Genomic DNA, 24263 nt, shown 5'->3' on the forward strand with positions numbered 1-24263 from the left:
CCTTCGCCCTTCAGTAGCCGGGTTAGGCTCCGGCACCCCGCGACCCCGAAAGGGAAGAAGCGGCCAGGAAAATGAATGAATGTTTCATTTACTGACACAAGGTTTGCTTTATTTTGTGTGAGTTAAGAAAATGATTTAGTTTTAAAATTCTGCAACATAAAAAAATAAAGGAGTTTATGTCCCAGTGATGTGCGGATGGTAAAAACGCCCCCACCCCTCAAAGAATCATTGCATCCTTCACAACTAAACCTTGTAATTTTGTTATATGAAGCCTTCGACACAAAATCTTTCATTTTGGCCTTTGCTTACTCTTAATGAAGCTGTGGCAGTCAGTCCATTCCTGCTAATAAGATCTGACTGAAATGAATGTTAATGTTTCACTCTTGGCACTTGGGGTGCCTTTTGCCTAATTTATTCTTAGTATTTCTCATTAAATCAACATGTAAATTGTGCTACAGTGTGTGCCCTGCACTGCATAATAGTCTGACGTAAACATGCCTAGAAACATTACAGCATGGTGTGGTGATGTGGGTTGCAAAAACTGTAGTGATGCTACTTTAGAAGAAAAATGGAGCGTGAAACATGCCTTAATTGCGTTCGACTTGTTTATGGGACTATTCCGGTGTAATTACGTACACCGTTTTGTATTTAAAGGCCAGACAAACCTGTCAAAGCTTATTCAGTTGTTACACCCCGTTCCTTTTAAGTATGTTGTCTCTCTTACAAGATTCTGTTTGAAGGTTATCAGGTTCTGGTGTAAGCATATCATGTAAATGCATTAACTTATTTTTCAAATGCAGAAAATATAAACAAAGCTAAATGAAAACTAACAGTTGAAGTGTGAGAATTCCTTGGGTTAGTTTGGTTTTTAAGTTGTTCCTTTCAGTCACATCAGGTTCATGTTGATCCACAGCTGTTTTCATTTCTGTAAATTGTCCTGAGAGTATAGAAGTGTTTGGTTTTCAGTTCTTAATTTTCAAGTCGTCTGATTTGTCACCAGTTTAGTTGCTTCCTTGGTTCCGGTATGTTTAAGTTTAATGATTAAGTCGGGAGTCAGAGCTCTTTCTGGCCCTCTGGTCACTGACGGGATCTATCTCCAGAGCACTGAAGACACTACATCTCCCAGCAACCCCAGTGCAAACTCCCCAGATACTGCTCAGCTGACCAATCACCCACAGGACACTTAAGCAGCACACAGATCCTCACTCAGTGTGAAGTATTGTTTGTGCCACCCTGTCTGCATTACCGAGCATTTCTATCTGGACTTGATCCTCTGTTTCTGGCACTGCTTCATCTCTGACTGCTTGCTGCCTGCCCTGACCTTCGCCTGGACCCTGACAACTTTATTTTCTTCTTGGATGATCCCATGCTTGTGATTGGCCTCTGCCCGTCTGACCCTAAACTAGCTTTGTTGACTTTTAGCTGTGCTTAGTTCCTGTCTGAACTAATAAACCTGCTGCACATGTAACCAGCTGTCTGCCTGACAGTCACATTGCAGCTACATAGAATTTACGCATTGTCCACATATGCAATTGTGGTCTTTCGATGATACATGCGTGATGTATGTAACTCATAAGTGTTTATTGCGTTCGTAATTCATTGATGTGCGCAGGTGTCCATTGAGAATTTCGACCAACGTGTCATGATCCAGTGCTTCAGTTCTGTCATGTTCTGTTTTCCCTGTCAGTCTCACAATGTTCAGGTTAATCATCCACAGCTGCTTTCATTTAGTTAATAAACCTCAGTGTATTTAAGTGTCTGGTTTTCAGTTCTCATTGTCAGGTCATCTGCTCTTCTCTGTCACTGGTTTGTTCTCATGGTTTTGTCATGTTTAAGTTGGTTTAGTAAATGTTTGAGTTTCTGCCACATGTCCTGTCTCCTGCGTTTGGGTCCTCCACTACCATCCCATGACACGTCGGGTCTTTACATAAATTAGGTCTTTAGCTGTTAAAAAATTTTGTCTGTTTGATAATTACGGGGTTCACGCCTAGTTTACATAGTTTATATTAGAGCTGTGAACATTAATGCGTTAACGCATGCGATTAATCAAACAGAATTAACGCAAATGAATTGCTCCTCAAGGAACTCCAGTCCTTCACTTTGCCTCATTAATTTAGGCTTTCACTGCGTGTTTTTGTTGAAAAGATGCATATTGTCATAAAATCTACCAAGTAAAACATTGTGATTAATAGTGGTTAATCATGCGATGTGATATCTGCCCATTGCTCTGAATGTCAAAGTGAAGAAATTCAGTGAAATGCAGAATAACGTGTTCTTTGCGTGGTTTACACTTAGTTTTTCTATGGTTTTAACATGGCTCATTCGTGATACATTATTGAAAATTATACAAAAAGAATCCCAACTTTTCTTACTTTTTTTATGTCTTTTCATTTATGACCAATTTTCATCCATACAATATGTGCAATACACAGGCTGTATTTTCTGCCACCATGCCCGGTCCTCTGTACTCTGGTTCCTACACCTCTGGTTTCTAAATTACCTGGCCACTGTGGACTAAGCTGGAGTATGTTTGCTGCAGTGGTTTAGGGTGTTTTTGTCACTGCCGTCCATAACCATGTAATGTCACGCCAGGTTTTCGTGCAGCCATTTTAGAGCCACACCATTCCATATCCATGCCTCTGTTCTTAAAGTTTCCTGATGCTGGGGAGGTTAGTTGGGGCCACGCTTAATGTTCCTTGTCCCCAAGGATGGTTGCCATTCATCCCCCTTGGCCATGTTTCCTGGTCCAGAGGAGGGTCATTAGGACCGGTCCTCTTCATGCCTGTTCTGGAGGAGAAGTTCTGATATCTTGTGTTTGGCTGGTTTAGCTTTAGATTCGTTGGTCCTCCGGGTCCCCTCTTCCCAAGTGCTGTGTTGGGTTTGGACATCTGGGATCTGTCCTTTTGGGGAGGGGTACTGTCAGGAATCTGTGCTTCAGTGAGGTTTTTAAGTTATTTTTGATCATGTTCTGGGTTGTCCACCATCATTTACTCCATGTTCATTTATAGCTGTTTTCATTTCTGTTGACTGTCCTCAGTGTTTATACGTGTGGATTTCAGTTCTTCATTGCCAGGTCATCTACTTTGCCACCAGTTTAAATTTAATTATTAAATGTTTAAGTTTCTGTCACTGTACCTGGTCTCGAGCCCCCCCTGGGTCATAAACCCCCAGTTCCTGACAATTCCCTCACATAGCTTATTTCTATTCTTTTCTTTATTTAGAATCAATCACTTTTTGTATTTAGAACTTGCATCATCAACTGTGATTTTCTTTTAATGGCAGCTGGAAAAAATATAATAACCAGGGTGCACAACTATGGTTTAATTAGATTGAATTATTATGTTTTTTTTTCTCCACTCACCCATTCAAACATTTGATTCATTCTTTATTTGTCAAATTAGGAATTTTAATTTAGCTTTTACTATGACATTGTCCTATATGTATCATATGAAATAAAAAGAATGGGTTAGGGACTTATAAGATTTGGTCTTCATCCTACTCTTGTTATTTAAGTAGATTGAATGTATTGTATATTCTAACTAATATATATATATATATATATATATATATATATATATATATTTAATCGACAAATCAAACTGTCATTTAATGCCAGCAAATAACTCAAGAAGTTTTTTGGGATGAAGCCTTAAAAAAATAAAAAATACAAGGAGGTTTTTGCGATTACTGTGGTTACACTTGTTTCCAAAAGCAGGTATGATTATTGGAGCAGCAGAAGTGTGGGACAGAGAAAAAGAATAAGTTGTTTGCTCCATCATTTTATGCTCCTGCGCTGCCCACGCAAAGTCGTCCCGGCTCTGCTGACACTCAGGCAGTTGTGTTCTTTAAAGAAGACAGAACAGTGAATGAGTTTCTCTGCGATGGAAACCTCCCTCTGCAGAGCCTTCCTGTCTGCCGCTGTAAAACTGGAATATCACGCTGTGACACAGCACGGGGTAACAATCTCTAATCTGGTTGAGCACTAAGGTTTACAGCAGCTTCTCTTAAGTCCTGCTTCTCCAAGCAGTTTCAAAAAGTGTAACCTCGGTTGGGACTTCTAGAAGGAGGCTCTTCTGAGACCTCCACAGAAGTCTTGACACTCCTGGATGTAGCGAAAGTCCGGCTCCCCTTTGTGGATGTGGGTGAGACCAAATTAAATTGAAATGAAAAAAGATTCAATTCAAATATTACCAAGGATAGTGAGTGCAGAGAGAACCAGCCTGGTCAGCTGGAGTCCTTTCATCAGACCTGAAAGCTGTTTTACAGTCTCGACCGATAGCGCAGCTTTTGTGGCTATTTGGGTTATTTATGGGATGGAGATCGTGCTTAGACATGCATTGAATGTTCTGATACATGGCCTCACATGCACAGTTCTGAAGCGACAGCCATAATGATTACGGAGTCATAAAACCAGGTTTTACTTCAGTGCTCAAGGCTGCATCATGAGTCATGGTGTGGAGCTGTCAAAAGGGCTTTTAGATCTTTGTTAAAGCTTCATCTGTGACTGAAGAGCCTATTCTACATGTCAAGGAACTCATTTTCAGCTGCTGAGCTACACTCTGAAGCCAGGGTTGCTGTTTTGGAGTGTTTATTATGTGATTTTATGAGTACTTTTAAGACAAAGTTCAAATTAATGGAATAATAAAATCAAATGCTTTGAAAGTTTAGTAGGTGTGCTTTTAATTGAATTCTGCATTTCATCGTTGTGGGTTGGACTCGATCCCAGCAGTCAGGAGATGAGGGGTTGGACAGATATATTATCCCTTCAGGACTCTTTAAGCAATTTTTAATATTTACAAGATAAGACAACTTTCCATATTTTTGCTGTGAAAGCATCCTTCATGCTTGTTCGCTGAGACAGGGCGTGGGATCTGCAGGGAAGGTGCTGCTGGCAGTTTTGGATCCTCTGTCAGAAGCAATAAACACATGGAGTCATTACTTCTACATTTGTGGAAACAAATTTTTAATTTCCTGTTTTCTGCTCCCCCTCTTTCATCCATCAAACTTTACACTCAACATCATTGCGGTAAGCTCTTTATGACTTTTTACTCCTGATTGGGATCTGGAACAAGTGTTGAATCGCTCTCTCCCATAGTTTTAGTAAAGTTTGATATTTCTATTTTAGTTTTTCCAACATATGTAGAATAATGTGCATATAGAGCTATATTAGCAATTCTTATGAAAAGCACTTAGATAATGAATACTGACAATAAAAAAAAAAAACCATCACTTTTTTTCAAATAAAACCTAAATGTGTATGCTGCTGACACGGTACCCAACTCACTGGTCACTTACATACAGTTGGACAGATGTGTCTAATAAAGTGGCTGTGAGTGATTGTTTTTATTCTAACATATAGACAGAATGTTTTCACAATTATTAGGCATGAACTGATTTTAAAAAGAATATTCTTCTACTGCTATGATGTCAGAGACCACATTTTTTCTGTACCTCTAAAACATTTTCGATTTTTCTTTTTGTTACCCGGCAGAAAATAAACCTGTGGATGTCTTGTATGAAATACATCCATATGGTTCATTAGAACATTTAGTATTATGTTGGTGTTATGGATCCTGTAATGTACACATGTAACCTGATGTGAACTTCCCTTCTCTGACTTACTCACAGATTGAAATTAAAGCTCTTTATCTCTTTATCTTTTATGGCTTGGATAGTGTGACTCATTAATGTTGCTACATATCTTTCTTGTATAGTAACTATCAGAAATCCATCAGAACATCTTGGTCATACATATTTCTGAATGTAACTGGTTAACTTCTGCAAAAAACAAATAATGTTGCAGATTTCTGATTGCCAGTTTGATACTAAAATCTTGGCTTCACCCAAAAATTAATTCAATCTCAAGGACTTGAACTTGTATTGACATGTTTGAATTCTTAAGGAAAAGAAAACCTATTATTTTCCAGCAGGGAAAAATATAGCAAGTTGGAAAATACAAGAGTTTTTAGATGACAAAAGTCCCAGTTGTTTTTGTGTGCTTAAAGGGACCCATAAGTTTCAACGCCAAAAAAAAAGAAACATTTTTCCTTCAGCTAGATGTTTATCATTTGATTGAAATTGGTTCACCAGAGCAAAAACACATGGTGGCGGAAAAGCACTCAAGTGTAAAAAGACTCCCTCTTTGATTCGTTTGCCGCTAAAACACCAGAGACAGTATGGGCCCTGTGCCGCACATCTCTGTTCCTGTTGTTTGCTCTTTAGCAGCACTATCTGATGCAGTGCACCATCTAATGTCACAAACTCAACGTGAAATACTATTTGATGCCTTGTAAGATTCGGTGGAGTGGATGCAGGAGGCGCGGTATGAGGGTTCTGTAGCAGAGGCTATTTCAAGCTCATCAAAGAGACTCTTCTTCATAGTTCAGAGGAAGCAGGACTGACAGGTTTAGGACACAGCCATGCAGGGAAACAGCAGTCAGGAGTCGGGTCTCAGGAGCGCTCAAACACAGGTAGTCAAGCACACAGAGGTGAACGCGCACGTCATAAAACTTACTGATACTGAGGCATAATTACAGAAGCTTTTAGGGATGATGCTGGCCACTGAAGCAGTGCTGCAGGTTGATGTAATGTACCATAGAGAAACTGAGGGAGTGAGCTTGATGACTTGAAATTGCCTCACCAAATAGGTTTCTCAAATCACAGATGAATTGCTTCGCTTGTCATCACGGACAAACTGATGTTGCATCTTTGTTGACGCCAGAGTCATTCTGGCGTCATTTAGCTTTGCTTTAAATGGTAATGGCAGGTGGAAGCTGCGCTAATGCAAACCATTTTCCAGGAAAGTTATGTCCTTGATGTACGACGTTTTACAACACCAGAAGAAGATGGTGCTTAATTTAGTGGGATCTGTCAAAAAATGATGGCTCACTTCAGCTATGGAAGCAGAATGACAAGTGCCATACAGGGGTTTAGCATGGGCCATGCCGCGCAGCGTGAAGGGGCGTGTTTCCATGGAATGTAAATACAGAAACGTCCATCCATCCATCCATCTTCTTGACCGCTTCGTCCCTTTTGGGGTCGCGGGGGTGCCGGAGCCTATCCCGGCTACTGAAGGGCGAAGGCGGGGTACACCCTGGACAGGTCGCCAGTCTGTCTCAGGGCCTCAATCACACACCCATTCACCCTCACATTCACACCTAGGGGCAATTTAGAGTCACCAATTAACCTATGAAGCATGTTTTTGGACGGTGGGAGGAAGCCGGAGTCCCCGGTGAAAACCCACGCATGCACGGGGAGAACATGCAAACTCCACACAGAAAGGTCCCAGCCGGGATTCGAACCGGGGCCTTCTCGCTGTGAGGCGAGAGCGCTAACCACTTGCGCCACCGTGCAGCCCCAGAAACGTCCACTGAAGCAATATTTATCTCAATCTACCAAAGGAAGTGGAAGGTATGAATAGCCTAACAGGGTTTTTGTACCGATTAAACAAAGTTAAAGTCCAGTAGTTGTCAGGCACGTAGGTGTGTGAAATTTGTTCTCCACATTTGACCCATCCCCCGGGGGGAGTGGTGAGCTTCAGACACTGCCGTGCTCAGGACCCATTTGATGGTTTAACCCCCCAATCCAACCATTTAATATTGAGTGTCAAGCAGGGAAGCAATGGGTCCCAGTTTTAGACTTGGCTGAGATTTGAACTCAGAACCTTTGTAGTCTCAAGGCGGACACTCTACCACAAGGCCACTGAGCTGTTCACTAGTAAAAAAATGTCTTTAAAAATCTTAAATGAAAATTGTCTTTTGTTAATCTTTGAAAAAATTTTAGCCTAGGACCAATTTTAAAAAACTGTCCCGGAAAGAGCTTTATCTTAAATACAGCTGCAGAAAAAAATACATGACCTGGCTTTATGCATAACACATGAATTTGTTAATAAAAATATGAAAACAAAAGTTGTTGTGAATTAAGCAGGCAACGTTTTTCTCTATAGTTATGATTTAGATTGAGATAAAAAAAACACATTTTATGTCCATTTTGTGCATAAATTGAGGTTCTCCCAAAAGAGTTCACATACTTTCTATTGCAACTGTACCTAATGCTCCATAAAAGATATATAATGCTGCAGAATCCTGCAGAAACAATGTATCTTTAAAGCAGCTTTGCTTCACTGTGGGAGGAATAAATTGGGCAGACCATTGTGAAAAGAAATAGAGGGCACAGTATTGTCTTAATCAAAGGATCTTGATTATTACCAAACACCTGTAGGTGCTGGTCATGGCTTTGAGGGATTTTTGGTGACCCATTAAACATATTTTACATTCAATCAAGTTTACCACAGGTTCAAATGTTTGGGGTCTTTTCTTTTACCAAATATCAAAATCTTATTTCAATGCCAGCTGCTCACTGTAGGTAATCTTTGATTGGAGAAAAGGAAATAAAAAAAACAGGTAGCAAGTCATATTCAGCAATTAACTTGCTTTTTCCTTGAAAGACAATCAAAATTCATTCAATACAGACTGTCAAAGATTACATTTTATTTAAAAACTTAGGAAAATTAACCTCTCTGTTTCATCTAACTCAAAGTAAATGACTCATTACTGTATATCTGCTGAGAATGTTTAACTGAGTAAACCTTAAATACCTTAAGTAGACCTTAAATAGAAAAAAATCCCAGTGAACTGAAACCAAACCATGTTGGAGTTTTCCATAAAAATGTACAGAAAAAAGTTTAAGATACTAACAGATGATAAATGATTGGTTGCTTGTGAGGCAAATAAACTGTTTCTTACAACACCAGTAGTTCCCTAGCAAGATAACTGAGTATGAGATGGTGATGATATACGAATGAAGTCAGACAAAATGTAGCTGACAGAGCTGAATCTGAGATCCTAACATAACGAGTCGGGAGCTGAACAACTGATTCAATCTGGAAAGTGATATAAGAATCCGGCTAAGAACTGGAGCACACTTAGAAAAAATCTGAGCCAATCGTTCAACTTAGCCATGAGTGACTGTTGAACTATGATTATATGTTTTACAATAATGTGGTGATGAAGAAGTCATAAGCTACCCAGCAGTCAGGAAGGGCCACTGATGCAGTGTGGAGGAGGTGTAAAGTGGACTGGTCAGGGCCAGTGACGAGCTAATAATGGCAAACACCAGAAACGGGAGAAAAATAGGAGATAAAAATGGTGTAAATGAAGGCAAATTATTCTCTGCTTTTGTGAGATGACAACACTTTTTTCTTTTCTTCATCACAATTACATTTTGCTAATGTCTTCTCTGTGTCTGTGTGTGTTTCTGTGTGTGTGTGGGTTGATGTGGTTTTTCTAACCGGCAGGCTTGTTGAACCTGGAGCAGCTCCTCAGGCAGTTCCTCATTTCCAAGGAGACTCTGTCTGTGCGCATGCTTGATGACAGTCAGGACCCAACGCCTCTCCTGAAAGAGATTCGAGATGACAAGACTGCCACGATCATAGTGGATGCCAACGCCACCATGTCTCATATCATTTTAGAACGGGTTAGTATGCTTCTCATCATAACCCTGATAGGTATGCACTTGGTCATTTTGTTTGATACACACAATGTATCTTTAAAAGAATATTTATTTGGGATCCAAATCACACATATGTATGGAGCCCTTTAAAGGACATAGAAGAAAAAATAGAAAAATAGTGCACCAGAAACTTGTTGGTGGGGACTAGAAAGTAGTGTTTTTTGTTTTGTTTTTTTTAACTTTAGCTAGTTTCAACTGCACACCAGTTGGTTTCTGGTGTACATCACATAGTTTCAGGTGTACATCAATTAGTTTCTTGCACACACCAGATAGTATTCTTATTTGGTGCCCTCCAAAAAACAAAAAGTTTAAAAAAAAAACAGTACTGGTTTCTGGTGCGCTCCAGAGACTATCTGGTGCCCACCAGATAGTACTTTCCAGTGCGCTCCAGATAGTTTCTAGTTGCCACCAGATAGTATCTGGTACCAACTTGATAGTATCTGGTTCCAATCTGACTTTACTATTGCACACCAGAAACTAGAAAAAAACAACAAAAAACACTACTTTGTAGTGGTCAAGTGTGCACCAGATAGCTTCTAGTGCTCACCAGATAGTAGACCAATTTGGTGCCCACCAAAAAGAAAGGTATAAAAAAACAGTACTGGTTTCTGGTGCCCGCCAGAAACTATCTGGTGCCCATCTGAGACTAACTGGTGCGCATCAGAAACTAAAAGTAAATTAAACAAAAAAAAAAAACAGTACTTTATATTGCGCTCCAGATAGTTTCTAGTGCCCATAAGATCATATCTGGTGCCAACTTGACACTTATTGGTGTACACCAGAAACTACAAGTAAAAAGAAAAAAATCACTACTTTCTAGTGCCCACCAGATAGTAGGCTTATTTGGTGCCCACCAAAAACAAAAAGTATATAAAAAAACAGTACTGGTTTCTGGTGAACACCAGAAACTACCTGGTGACCACCAAACACAAACTGGTGTGCACCAGAAAGTAAAAAGTAAAAAAAAAAACTGCATTTTCTAGTGCGTTCCAGATAGTTTCTAGTGCCTATAATATAGTATCTGGTGTCACCATGATAGCATCTGGTTCTGGTGCCCACCTGACAATGGTGTGTACCAGACACTAGAAGTAAAAAAAAAACCTTCTAGTACCCACCAGATAGTATCTAGTGGCACCAAAAACCAGTACTTTTTTATTTATTTATTTATTTATTTATTTATTTATTACTTCTCTTTCCCTCAAGGGGTTTCTTACTGTGAGCTCCTTACATATGTATTCTTCTTTTAAGCTGTATAGATTTTACTTGTAGTCTTGATCAGCACAAAATGTGGTTAAAAAAATTACTTCTCAAAATTCAAGTTGCTTTGCTGCTCTACAAAGGAAATCATGAAAATGTACAGCATGGTCCAAAGAAAACCCAAACACACGGAGGAAACCTAGACTGTCTGCAAACCTGAAAGCTGCATGTGGAGGAGGGCATTTGCTTTTAAGTCATTTAAAAGCATTGATCATCCATAAGTAAAACATGAATTATTCTGCTGCTTTGTGTGGATTAGTGGGAGTATTAGACTTTAAAGAATAAACTCCTGTCCTCTGCTTCCTAGTGCAGGTCATGTTCAGGATTAAAACAACTGAAGTGAAGTCAAATTTTTCTTTTCATTAGTCATAAATCTTCTTTCTCTTTCTTCAAACACATCGTTTTAAGTGTAATGTAAATGTCATCTGCAAGAATCATAAAACCCATTCTGTGAGGCATAAGAGCTTTCTGACAAAATTAGTCAGCACTTTATTTGTCAGCTCACTGCACGCAAGTCTGACCTTTCCGTGCCTCCATTGCCAATGGCATATCCAAAGATTTAAAGTCTTAGAATTTTATGGGGGAAAGACAACTGTGTCTATATGGCACACTTCAAACAAAGTTTATGCAAAGTACTTTATATAATTAAACACATCAGAACTTTGAAATAAAGAAATTAAGCAGGAAATTGGAATGCATGATTAGATAAAATAAAGCAAAGGGTGAACCTAACTGAACCAAATAGTGGGCAATAACAGAATAAACTCATTAATATACTTTAGTTACAGTTCAGTTGTATAAGGGCCTGAGCATTTTGTTTTAAAATAACTTATGAAATAACAACCTTAAAAGAAATTAATCCTTTCGCTCTGAAGATGTTGCCAGTGAAACCTAAATAACTCACCCTCTTTCACATTTCAAAACTCATTGGCTGTTTATGTGATCAAAGTAAATCAGCTGATTCTAAGGCAGAGAATAGCAGCTTAAAAGTTGCTTTTCTCCGCGTCAGAATCGGAAGTTACATAACTGATTTCCCAGCATTTCACAAGTGTGGCAAGCCATTTTCCCTGCTTCAAGATCCACTAGAATTACGAAAGTTGCATAAACGGTTAAAGAGTTACAGTAGTCAAAAGAATGTCAACACTAGAGATAAGTCTTTGGTGTAAAAGGGTTAATATCAACTATTAAGTCACCTTTAATCAACATCCTGTAGGACATAAGATGCTTGATAAAAAGACCTATAAACATGGGTTAAAACAATAAAATTAATACACAATTGATTAAAGCGCTTATTTCAGCTAACATTTGAAACGTTTGTCAACATTCGGGTTTTTGTAGTTTCCTGTGTACTCTTTTGGTCACGAGCCTATATTGAAAATGCCTGCAAACAACAGCAAGGCCTGGTCAGCGGTGGAACTGTGAATGTTTGTTGCTGCTGGATGACCTCCCTTGTTGCTTTTCTAGTCGTTGCACTACGATGGCACTACAAGCTTCAGCGGTCTACATCACTCACACGCTCTGAAAGACAAATCGCTCAGTGGATGCGAGGCTTGACTGAGTGGAAACGCTCCCCAAAGTTAACTGGACTGGACCGTACCACTCCTTACTGTACCGAATTACTCAGTGGCAACGAGGAATAAAGATGAAAAATGAAGTGCATTGTGTGAAGCCTGGTCACTCATCCTCAACTGGACCAATAATCTAATTCGCAATTAGCCAACAGCTGACTGTCTCCCAAAGACTTCAATGTTATTTCATGATCTGCTGATGAAGATGCTCACAGGCTTACTCAAAAATACATATTTGTTCCTTCTGGCTGAGACATTAATTCAACCCTAACGATTGATGGGGCTCAAACAGGATAAACAGTTATGTTTGTGAGAAGGCTGAAGTAATTTAAATGTATCAGATCAATTCATGAATGTCTGTGGTGAACTGCCAGAATCAGCTTATAAATGGACACCAAAGAGGATTATGTTAATAGCAAAGAGCCAAACCCAGTTGGCCAGTCAATAACTTCAGAGGAGCTCCCGGTGGCCAACTCCACAGGGGTGGTGCTTTAGTGGGGACCAACATAAAAGATTCTTTGTGCCACTCAGCATGTCCATATTTCTCTCTTAAGAGTGGAAAATCTGTCAAGATGCTTGCAGCAAAAATATTTCTCCAGATCTAAATTTCTAAAATTGCCCATCACTGTCTTTTTGAATTCATAGTCATAACATAATGAACAAAAAACCCTATTAAAAAATCCAAATGTGAGGTTTAGAGATGGGATATGGTGTTAACAAACTCTAAGGTGTTAAAAACAGAAGCTGTTGGTGGACAAATTAGCCAAAAGTGTGAAACAGATTTTTTTTTTTTTTAAGAACACAAACAAGCATGGAACATCTGGTGACTGAAGGTAAAAATAAGGAATCAAAAAATGGTAATGAGCCTGTTAATTACTCCTGGAATGTCAGTTGTTGGCGTGCAGGAAAGACATGTCAAATCACAAGTCAAAGAAAGTTCCCAAATGTCACCTCAGGGGTAAAAATGAAACACGATCCATGAAAAATTGCAGGTTTCTTCAGCAATTAAATTAAAGACCTCATTGAGGATGATGATCCTAAAATAAATGAGCCGGCTGGACTTGCAGGAAAACTTACAGACACTGACTGCTGATGGGGCCATCAGGAAGCAATTTGTCAAGAACTTGTATATTAAAAGAAAAATCAAATTTTCTTAGCTCCAGTTTTAAAGTGCAATTAGATGAGAAACTATTATTGCTGTCTAATCTGCAGCTATGAGAGAAACGGACATTTAAGGTAGTAAAGTTTTACGCTTAGCAAAAAGTTTGTGACAAACAAAAAAGGAAGCTTTCTTTCTCAAACCTGGCAGATGGATAGCTTAATTGGTCAAGTATAGGACTGACACAGGAAATCAGGGTTCAATTCCCAAGGTGTGTAATGAGCTTCATCCAGTGTGGGTCCCTTCCACTACTGCCTAACTATGTAATCACAAGGGTGGCCCAAACCGGATGAAATACAAGGTTGTGTCAACAAGGGCATCCGACATAAAAATCTCTACCAAACCACCTGTGCAAAGCAATGAAACTTACTTTAACGAACAACAATTTTCTCAGGAAACTGTTAATGTTTTTGTGGACTGACGTGTAATACGCTGGAAAAATGTTGTAAGGTGCGAAATAGCAAGGTCCTAGACTGCTCGCTGAGGTCATAGAGCCAACATGTTCACTTTGTCGGTTGGGCTGCAGGTGTCAGGTCTTAGCTAATACTTCTAAAACATCCAAGGGTAAGTAAGTAAGTGAGACGCAGGCATGTTATACATGTTTTAACCCCCCAAAAATCGTGCAGACTGTGCAAGGAGCCCATTAGTGCTGTTCAAATGATAATAGACAAGTCCAAGTCAGGCAAATGTTCCCTTTTTTCCAGTCAAGGTTTTCTCAATGGATTTATCTTCTTTGGAACATACTTTTGAAAATAAGCTTCTGGGGCACCCTGATTTTTGCCAGAAATCCAATATGGCTGCCCTCAACATTTCAATGTACAGCAAACTTTTTTTCTGGTTCACTTTACACCCCATAAATGTATTACAAACAGATAAAAATATGATACTAATCTAACCAATAAACCAATCAAAAGTCGTCTGTGACCTGGATTTGATGTCAAAACAACGTCATAGTAGCGCGATGACCCCCCCCTAAAAACGATGAACTCCCCATCGTCTTCCTGGTACATCTTATTCCTTATAAATAAACGAAAACATTTCTGCATTAGCCCATTAGAAGCAGGCTGTTACGTCTCCTTGACGTCATAATAACATCAGAGCTGCATGATCACCCTCGTAATCATGATTCATTGCCTACCACTTAAAGACTTTTGTTTCCCATCAGTTATCAAATGAAACATGTACACTTGGACCCTTGATAAAGTCAGGAGGCAACATATTCCTATGCTCCATTGAGAAGGATTTTAGGCAATTTTTGCCTGGCTTGGACCAATCTATGAGTGGACACTCCCCAAAGCTTATCACGGGCTTATTGCGTGAAGCCTGACTGCTAGAAACTAGGAAATAGTGAATCAGAATGTAGTTTGTGCGGGATTTGGGGCATCATAAGGGCATTTATGTATCACCTCCACACCACGTGTGAGTGCATTCGCATACGGTCAGCAAGGGGCCAGTACTCGCACTTTACTAACAGCTATAGTGTGGCATAAGTGCACCGTACAACGACATTACCCATACATCATAAATGCATATGTAGTAAGAATACTTGAGGGTACTTACATGCACAACAATTGAACATATCATTTTTATTATGCCCTTTACCTGCGCATTAGATGCAACCACTTCTGTCTAAAACCTTCTATGGGCTCAGACAACCTAAACACCTGCAGCACCCATAGGGTCAACCTTCGTCCTGGTGCATGTGACTAGGGCTTTATTTGTTGTCTCTAAGTTAAACTTGTGCATATGTGTCTTTTTGGGGTTGTTTTATGCAGCTTTAGTGGCCATTAGTCAATGAAGCAAGCATGGCTATCAATAATAAGTTTTGTATTTTCTTGGTTCTCTGCTCGGCTCAAACAAAGATCTGCCTTTTATCGTTCTTTTCTCAAATGCAAAGAAGAAGATTTTTGCATATTTCTTACTCTTCCTCACTTAAGATGCCTCATCCCTCCATCTCTCATTCTTTTGAGCTTAATATGTCATGTCGAGGTCTTTGGATGGTTGTCCCAAATCTTATGTGGAATTCAAGGATACATGCCTGCAAGCTGACAGGCTTGGGTTTTACTGAAAGCTCAGTGATGCAAACCGTGTGCACTGTGACCAAAAAAACTGTGGTCCACTGACAAAAAGATCAGAAGTGAGAAGGGAAAAGAAGCTGATTTTAAAAGGTTTGACACGATCAGTAAGGGAGATTATAAATCTAATGGTGGTTTTGTTCACCTGGTTTGTATGCAGCAACCATAGTCATATAAGCTGTCGTGTCTTTTCTGTTAAATCTTGAATGTCTTGTGGTTACAGACGTGTAGCAAGAGGTCATGTACCACCGCAATTCTCAGGGTGTTTGGAAGTTAGGTACCACTTTGCTAAAGATGACTGTGGACATTTATGTAGCTCAGATGCATTGACTACATCACCGTCATTTAAATGGACATTAGACAAGAAGTCTTTGTGTAAGAGAAAAAAATGCTGGTAATACTTTTTGGAGAGCATGCAAGTAAAGTGAGATCAATGATTATAATAAATATCTATAGAGGACAAATTATTGCTCGCACATAACTTGCACCAAGATAAGATCTGATTAGCCTACAAAATAAAGAAAAAAGGAGTTTTCTTTATTATGTTTGATTCTAAAACAAAGCCGTGCAAATACTAGTATATGAATGATTATCTGTTGGACGGTTTAGGACCTGCTCTTGGGACAAGTTTGGCCATTCCTTGCAGAATTCCCCACAAGGGGGTGATTGGTCGCCATCACTGGCTCTACAGGCACAGCAGCACATACACCACCTTATTAGGGGGCGGTATTTGTTCCTTCTGTCTTGCTTTTTTTTTTCACTCAGCAATCTGGTATGGAGGTACGGACCAGTTAATTCTGACTCAGATAAGCCTCGCTTCCACTGAACGGTTTGTTTTCACAGCATATGCGTGGTGTAGACCTCTAGCGAGTCATTGTTGTACAACGACTAGAAAAGCAACAACAATGGAGGTCATCCAGCAGCAGGTCTTTTTCTTTCTTTACTTCTGGTACATTGTGTACAACAGGAATTTAATGTTGTTTGAAAGAAGATTGCCAGTGACTAAGAAGAATACCGCCACAAATACGAAAAGGGAATTGCTAGCTTAACACTATAATGATACTTTCTTATGTTGTCATCACCTTCTGCCAAACAACGAGTGGCTACAGCGACTCCGCCCCAACCCTCCCCTTCTATTTTTCTATGGACCTACAGGGGCCCATAAGAGGTACGGGTCAGAACCGTTAGATCGGTCCACTTAACAAAGGAAACACTCAAAATACCAGATCAAATCGGATCATACCGGTCTGCTCAGTGGAAACCAGGCTTTAGTCATGAGGTTTGTCACAGCTGGCACTCGCACACCACAAACCCGTTCTTGAGTTCAGTATGGCACACCTCTGCGAGGTATTCTGACAACGGGCCAACACCACACCAGCCACAGCCCCAAAAATAGTTGTTCTTGGGGGTCAGATGGACTCTGGCACTGCCCAACTCGTGTTCTGTGAGTCTAGACCTGGGACTTTGTTTTCTTTCAATCAGTCCAGCTAACCCTGCCACTGTTTGCAGAGGATACACAGAGAAGTGGGAAAATGTTTTATCCATTATTAAGTCCTCCTGTCCTGACTCACTCTTTCAATATAAATGCATGCAGCTCATAGTTCAAGCATTGGTGGATTATTGCTTTACAGAAGTGTTTTATTATATTCATCTTTATATAGATCTCACATGTCTGAACCGTCTGAACTTCTGTAACATAGCTTTAAAGTATAACTCCAATAAAAAATCATATTTTTGGTGTTTTAAACAGTTCTTGTAGCATGTTACTTGTGATTTCTGCATCTCTGAGTATTTTTTAATCAATTTGTGATGGATCAGGAGCAGATAAAACCCACCATTTGAAAAATCTCTCAGTTGTAGTGCAGCGACTGAAATGGAAAGGCCAAAGTCTGCTTGTTTTGCTCCATTCTTATGCATTCAAATAGATCCATGAGTGTCTTCGGTTTCCAAGTTTGACCTGGCATCTGGCTCAAAACTGTACAGCTGGATAGCTCTAAAATTTTTAATGAACACCTGCTGCTCTACAGAAAATATGTGTTAAAAAAAAGTGTCATAAATTGGAGTCAAGTAATGGTTTGAAATGGTCCGTTTTCACTTTTCGTGTGATAGCCACAAAGACATTTATATATATACTGATTTAAACCAACACTTTGCAGATTGTTTGTGTAGATTGTGGTCATTGTGGTATAAATTCAGCCATGTGTCTGATCCAGTATGTTTTTACACTAGTATTCTAGGATGCTCTGTAGCATAGTTGAACTAAAGCCAATAATCAGACAAGATTTGCTTTGATAATGTTTTTTTTTTATTAAAAGAAGCGATGGAAAGTTCATCCTACCCTTCATAACAGCTCCTTGCTGACTTTGATTTAATCAGCGCATGACATTGTCATGCAGCATACCAATGGATCTCTGAAATTAATTGCTCCACTGAGAGTCTTCGTCAGATGAGAAGGTGTCTGCTCTTATCAAGATGTGGATTTGATCTGTGTGCCCAGAATGGAGCACGAGTTACTGTGACTCAATGATGTCTCAACTTTTTCCCCAGTTACTTCACTCCTCGCTTTTCTGATCTCCTCTCCCACTCAGTCTCTGTTTCTTTAACCTCCAGCTTAACACAAGTCTGTGCAAAAGTCGATTCCCGTTTCCTTTTTGTGCTTCGTGTTCTCCTTTTTTTTCTTCTTTCTTTTACTTAGATGTTGATGTATCTCTCCCTTCTCTTATTTTCTTCTCTTCAGGCATCAGAACTGGGAATGCTGTCAGTCTACTACACTTACATCTTCACCTCTCTGGTAAGGCACTTTATAATGGTTCAGCCATTTAGATTTCAGTTTCACATCTGCAGGGAGATAATAGTGCTTTAATGGTGGGCCTAATTAATAAATGAAAAGAATATTTTTAAGATTTATTAGAGAAAGATTTGATGATTATCATTTCATACCATATTGAACACCTAATTCCTTAAAAATAAAATCAGTGTTCCATTTTATAATTACTGCCATGAAAAGATAGCAAAGTGAAAGCACCAAGACTTTGATTATCACAAATGTACAATGTCAATTTAAACATTTACTGGTATTATGTTCTTATTTTTCTTCTTTTTACGATCGGTTTATTTTGTATTCAAAAAAACAAAACAACAAAAATGAAAACTAAAGAAGAAAAATTTAAAACAAACAAATATATATAATGCAAAAAATTAAAAAGAAAATTCATTTTTATTTTTAAAATACAAAAATATATTTTCTAGATCAGTACAAATATGACAATATCAGCAAAGCTTCCTATTACAGTACAGTACTTGCTGGCTATTTATATGGTACCTACATGAGGTATTTGCGTTGTACTTTTGAGGTACCTACTGGGTATTTACTTGGTACTTACGTAGGTATATATGGGGCACTTAAATTGTTCCTACATGCTATTTACATATACCTACTGAGTTTTTATGAGGTACTTATGTGGTAGGTTGATATATCTCCTACTGGTTGCCATTTATGTGATATTTTTGTTGTTGCTTTATTATGTGTTTCATGGTACTTTCCATATCTAAGAAGACAGTAGGTACATAGAGACTACCTTTTGAGTACCTTTATTTTACTTAGTAAGATTCCGTGTGTTTCATGGTACTTGTAGTGTGTAAGAAGGCAGTTGGTACACAGAGGTACCTTTTATTTAAGGCAAAGCTGGACTGTAAAATAAATTTTGCCCCATTTTCATTGTATAGCATGATACATACAGTATTTCATTTGTGTTTTTTGTGAATTGTTAGTTATGTAACGGATAATGCCCAACGAAGTGTGCATTATTAGAAAGTAACTCATACCATGGCAGTCATCTATCTTGATGTGGAGGATGCGCGTTAATTTCTAATAATGCACGCTTCAAAAGGCATTATCCTGCTTTTACAGTTGTTTCTCACAAAAGAAATACATATTAAATCAATATTTAGTACTTTATTCTAGTTACTTATTTGGTTCAGACCACTTTTTCACAAAAAAAAAACCAGACGATTTGTAACTGCATGTTGTCACAGTAACTGCAATAGCAAAGAAAACGGATACATATGCTGATCGTAACGATAGGTAAAATAAAGCATCAGATCATGGAGAAAGTTCACCTTTTTCCGCTTGTTTTGGTCCAGGTGATGAAGCAAAAGTTTATTTTGAAGAAGCCTGCACGGTGATATCGAGCATTTGGGCAATGTGACTAGAACTTATTTTTCAGGTGTGCATTATCACTGTGGATTATCACTTTTTAATCTACACACAGCCGATAAGAATTGAGTATTTATTCAGACCATGCTTTAACTAGAAAAATGTTTATTTCTCTTGGGGTCATGTGCTTAGCTTAACTCTGGCGTGATGTGTGACAAAAGATAAAAAGCAAAAAAATGTGATGAGAGCAGCCTTGTATGTTTGAGGGAAGTGGCTCTGAGAAAGAGACTGAAGGCAGAGCTGGAGGTAGCAGAGCTGAAGATGTTGAGGTTTACTTTGGAAGCAATGAGGATGGATAGGATCAGGAATGAATCCTATAGAGGAGCTACTTGTGTTGGATGTTTTGACACGTTCAGAGGAGGAACTACAATTACATTGATAAAAGGATCCTGACGTTGGAGCTACCAGGAACAAGGACCAAAGAGGAGGTTTGTGGATGGAGTCGAGGAGGACATTAGGGTGTGAGAGAGGATTAAATTGGGGAGAATGATTTACTGTTGTAGCCCCATAAGGGGCTGCCATAATATAAAAAAGATGCATGCTACCAGATGCTGAATATCCCTTTGTGTGCTTTGAAAAAAATATGCCTGAAGTAATTAAAATATTTTTTTTCTGCAAGTCCAAAAGAACCCTAAACCTTTATAAGAGCTGCTGAAGGTGTGATAGATAAATATGGCTCAGAGTCACAAATTTCAGACCCTTTAAACATATTTGCAGCTCATAAAAACTTTGGGCAAGATCTATTTCAAACGTGTGAATAATACACATATTTAACAAGGAAACAAATGTTTAATTAATTATAAAGAGATTTCTAAAAGTTTAAAGTATCCTCCTCCTAATGACTTCACTTGACCTGATCACCTACTTCACTCTTATATGTTGTTCAAGTGTATGCTATGACCTGTTACCTGCATCATGGCTGTAGAAAAAATGTGCATGAACATTTTCACTCTATGGACTCACTAAGCATTCACAGGTTTAATATTTCCTGCAGGCCAGCCTCTACAGGTTTTTCCTGCAGACAGCTACCCATAAAGGTAGTTGTAAGTGAGGCCTTAAATGTATAATTTAATACTAAACTTTTAGATAAATATTTAGGACCCAACTTCCGTTTTCTTTTCGTTCATAATCTAAAGGCCACATTTCTAAGGTCACACCTACAAACTCCTTACGCTGACAGAGGCTTAGATTCAGTGCAGAGGGGTTATTATTAGATCATAATCGTTGTGGCTTGGAGAAAATTTAATGCTACAATAACCTTTGCTGATAACTGCTCCTTAATAGAAGTTAATGAGGTTCAGAACACTTTCCCCTGATAACAGCAGAGAGGATGCATATCAAGCTGATTTATGACTCATTAGGAGTGGGCTGTTGGCATCTTTAGGTTTTCATTTGCTTTTGAATTGTTGTCCTTTTTTTACTTCTTTTCTTCAACCTGTTCGAGTTTTTTTTTTACCTCCTTTGTATTGTGTGTGAATAAACTATTTGTTCGGCATAAACTACACAGTTTCATGACACATTCAAGAAGATTTTCCCACAGACTCCGCCCACCCATCTCCTTTGTTGTCACAGTGACTGTTTCCTTTGGAAAACTACTTTACATAAAGAAGAGGCAGAAGAAACCGAAACATGTGGTTCAGAATTGAACATAACTTTAGACTTATATTAAAGTAATAACATTCACCATAAGACAAACATTCTCTAAAATATATGAAAAAAATTACAATACAATTAGTCTTTGTGCTATCTTATGGGGTCCAGATGACCCCACTCCCAACGTCAATATACTGTACCTAAGATAGCACAAGGGTTAGTTGAGTTTTCTTGTGATATTGCTGCACATTTAGAGTGACTGTTTCTACTTTAAAGTCATACAGATGTCAATTAGGCAGCTTAAAAGCACTGAGATAAACGTTCCTAGACTTTCTGTAATTTGAGATTTAGTATTTACTGATTATTTTCTTTCACTTCTGTTGAGCTTTGGTCAGAACTGCCCTCAAGGTGCGTTCACACCAAACACAATTTGCACGACAAATTCGTGTGGCCCGCCCCTCCTTTGCCACACGGTGGATTTGCAAATGTTTTAAGCCTGACATGGAGCAGTGTCTGTTTATATGTCACTTACAATGTATGGAAGTTGAGAGGGTTATGTGCAGAGATCAGGTTTATTTATTGTGAATAGTTCAATAAAAACAGTGATAATCTCATCTCTATGTCTGGTTCATGAGATTATTCAAATCAAATATTTTCCCGTCACCGAGGGCTTCTATCTCCCTCCAGAGGGTGTGTCTGGATGACAGCCACTTCCACTGTGTTTCTGTGACTCTGTGACTGAGTTTGAAGGCTGTCTCGCATTAACCTGAGAGGCGGGAAAAAAAAGGAGGGGGAATTGTTGTCTCAATGAAAATAAGAAAAATGTCACAAAGTTCAGGAGGCCCAAGTAGGGCACCCCCCACACCCCGCAGCAGCTGTCTGTATCTAGTGAGCAAGCTCTGCTGCACTAAAGGAGACTGGGTGATTGCAGCCGGAGAGCTGTCACGGTAGGCTAGCAATCTGCCTGTGGTGCAGTTGAGGAATTAGATGGTAAATGTTGTATACTTGTACAGTCTTTTTTGTACCTTCCTTTAAGGCCCGAAGCGCTGCACAGTCACATTCACCCATTCACACAAAAATTCCTGCCGAACACTAGCGCCAACCTTCCACCAGAGGCAATTCGGGGTTAGGTGTCTTGCTCAAGGACACTCTGACACATGGGCGGGCAAGGCAGGAATCGAACCCGCAATCTTCGATCAGGAGTCGACCGTCCTACTGCTGCACCACGGCCGCCACAAAGTTCAAGACAAAAACACTCACATTGATTAATATTCTACCCGCTGTTTGAGTCACTGAAAACGTCATGTGCCCAAAGCTGAGTTCGCGCCGTCGCGATCTGTCAAACTTCAGACTTTTAAAATGTTGGCTGCTCCACCGAATTCGCGCCTTGTTGCTCAAAACGAGCTGCTGCCAGACCTTTGCGCCGCTGTCATCGCTCAAATCGCACCGCAGGACTTCAGATTGCCTCACTTCATGTCTGTACCATTGACTTAACTTTGGAACTGGTCGCCTCCGCTGCGCGAATTGCGTTTGGTGTGAATGCAACTTTGTAGGTGGATACGGTCTGTCTGCAAGCATAAAATTGGAAAACTTGTAGAGGGCATGCGGGTGGTATGAACAAAATGGCAAAGTTGTAGATATCCCAGTAAGCCTGTAGAGTAAAAATATATTTACACATATATTTATGCATATTTTTGAGTATGCTCCAGGCGACAGGTCGTAGCAAACACTTGTCAAGTAAGGGTAAGTAAGAGTGAAGTGTGAGTGTTCTGCCCTCCTCGGGGAGATAGATGAACAAATCTTAATGAGAAGCAAGTTTTCAGGTCTTCTGAAGATGTATTTCCCCATCAATAAATGTAAAACTGTGAACAGCATACAAAAACAAATGTGTGTTAGCATGATGCTAACTTATCATGGATTTTTACGTAGAGTCAACACTCATATGGCCTAAATACCTTTTAATAAGAAAAAACTGATTTGTTTCACTCACAGGCCTGAATTCTCTGAGCTCTGTGGAAGAAGAATAATAATTAAGTGCAGTTTTAAGCTCGTTTGATAGACTGTCCATGCTTGTCGTCTTCTTGAACTAAAGCTAAAAACCCCAGCACTCCTGCTCCACCTAGTGGTCAAATTATAAAATAACTTCAACCAGAGGACAGAACAATGTGAGATGCTGGCGTGTCGTATGGGTCTTTCATTTTCCCCAACGATGGTACGTTCCATTTTCATAACATCCCTCAACCCTTTAATGTCTGATGCGTCGTCGGACACGCTTAAACACAGAATGTTTAACATGCTGTAACTTTTCAGTAAGTTACATTATATCAAAGAACATAAACACTGTTAAAGGGTTAAAGTGGCAGTACAAGTCTCAAGAGAGCTGCGAGACACACCTGCGCTTCCTTTTAGATGCATGCTCCTGTCTATACCCCTCCATGTGCTCAGACAACCTAAAATGGGTGTACTCTGTACGGATACATGTGACTAAGGCTTTACCTGGCAGTCTTCATATAGATGAGGCATCAAGTTGGTAGCTGGAGCAAAATCACACCCCAACAGTTTGAAAACTCTTAAGTTTTATTATTAAAAGGTTTGATTCAAGTTGATTTATTCAAAGATTTAATCTTAATTTGTAAAGGAACATTTTTTCCAGGAGACTGGCAGTGCTAACATAGATTGAATGAATTTCCAGAGGTAAGAAACCGTCACAAATGCAATCTGGAAGCATGTCCCGTTTCATTCCAGGAGCACAGCCTTTCATGTGTAATACTAATCACTTTAAATGTCTTGGTGTGGTAGTAAGATAAAGTCTAAAACCCTCACATTCTGAAAGGCTCCATTGTGAATACTTTACTGCACCAAGGCTAAGTGCTTAGAATTGATGT

General features: G+C 39.3%; 1 protein-coding gene across 3 annotated transcripts in view; it reads left to right on the forward strand.

Moving 5' to 3' along the window:
* The window catches only part of grik4 (glutamate receptor, ionotropic, kainate 4), a 401676-nt gene that overhangs the window by 258459 nt on the left and 118954 nt on the right, over positions 1 to 24263 (forward strand). For all 3 annotated transcript variants that reach the window (XM_036215059.1, XM_036215057.1, XM_036215058.1), the window contains exons 7-8: positions 9296 to 9474; positions 18307 to 18360. In XM_036215059.1, coding sequence (XP_036070952.1) covers positions 9296 to 9474; positions 18307 to 18360 — 233 coding nt within the window. The remainder of the gene's footprint in view (positions 1 to 9295; positions 9475 to 18306; positions 18361 to 24263) is intronic.

Source organism: Oryzias melastigma, linkage group LG13 (assembly GCF_002922805.2).
Source record: "Oryzias melastigma strain HK-1 linkage group LG13, ASM292280v2, whole genome shotgun sequence".
Lineage (NCBI taxonomy): Eukaryota > Metazoa > Chordata > Actinopteri > Beloniformes > Adrianichthyidae > Oryzias > Oryzias melastigma.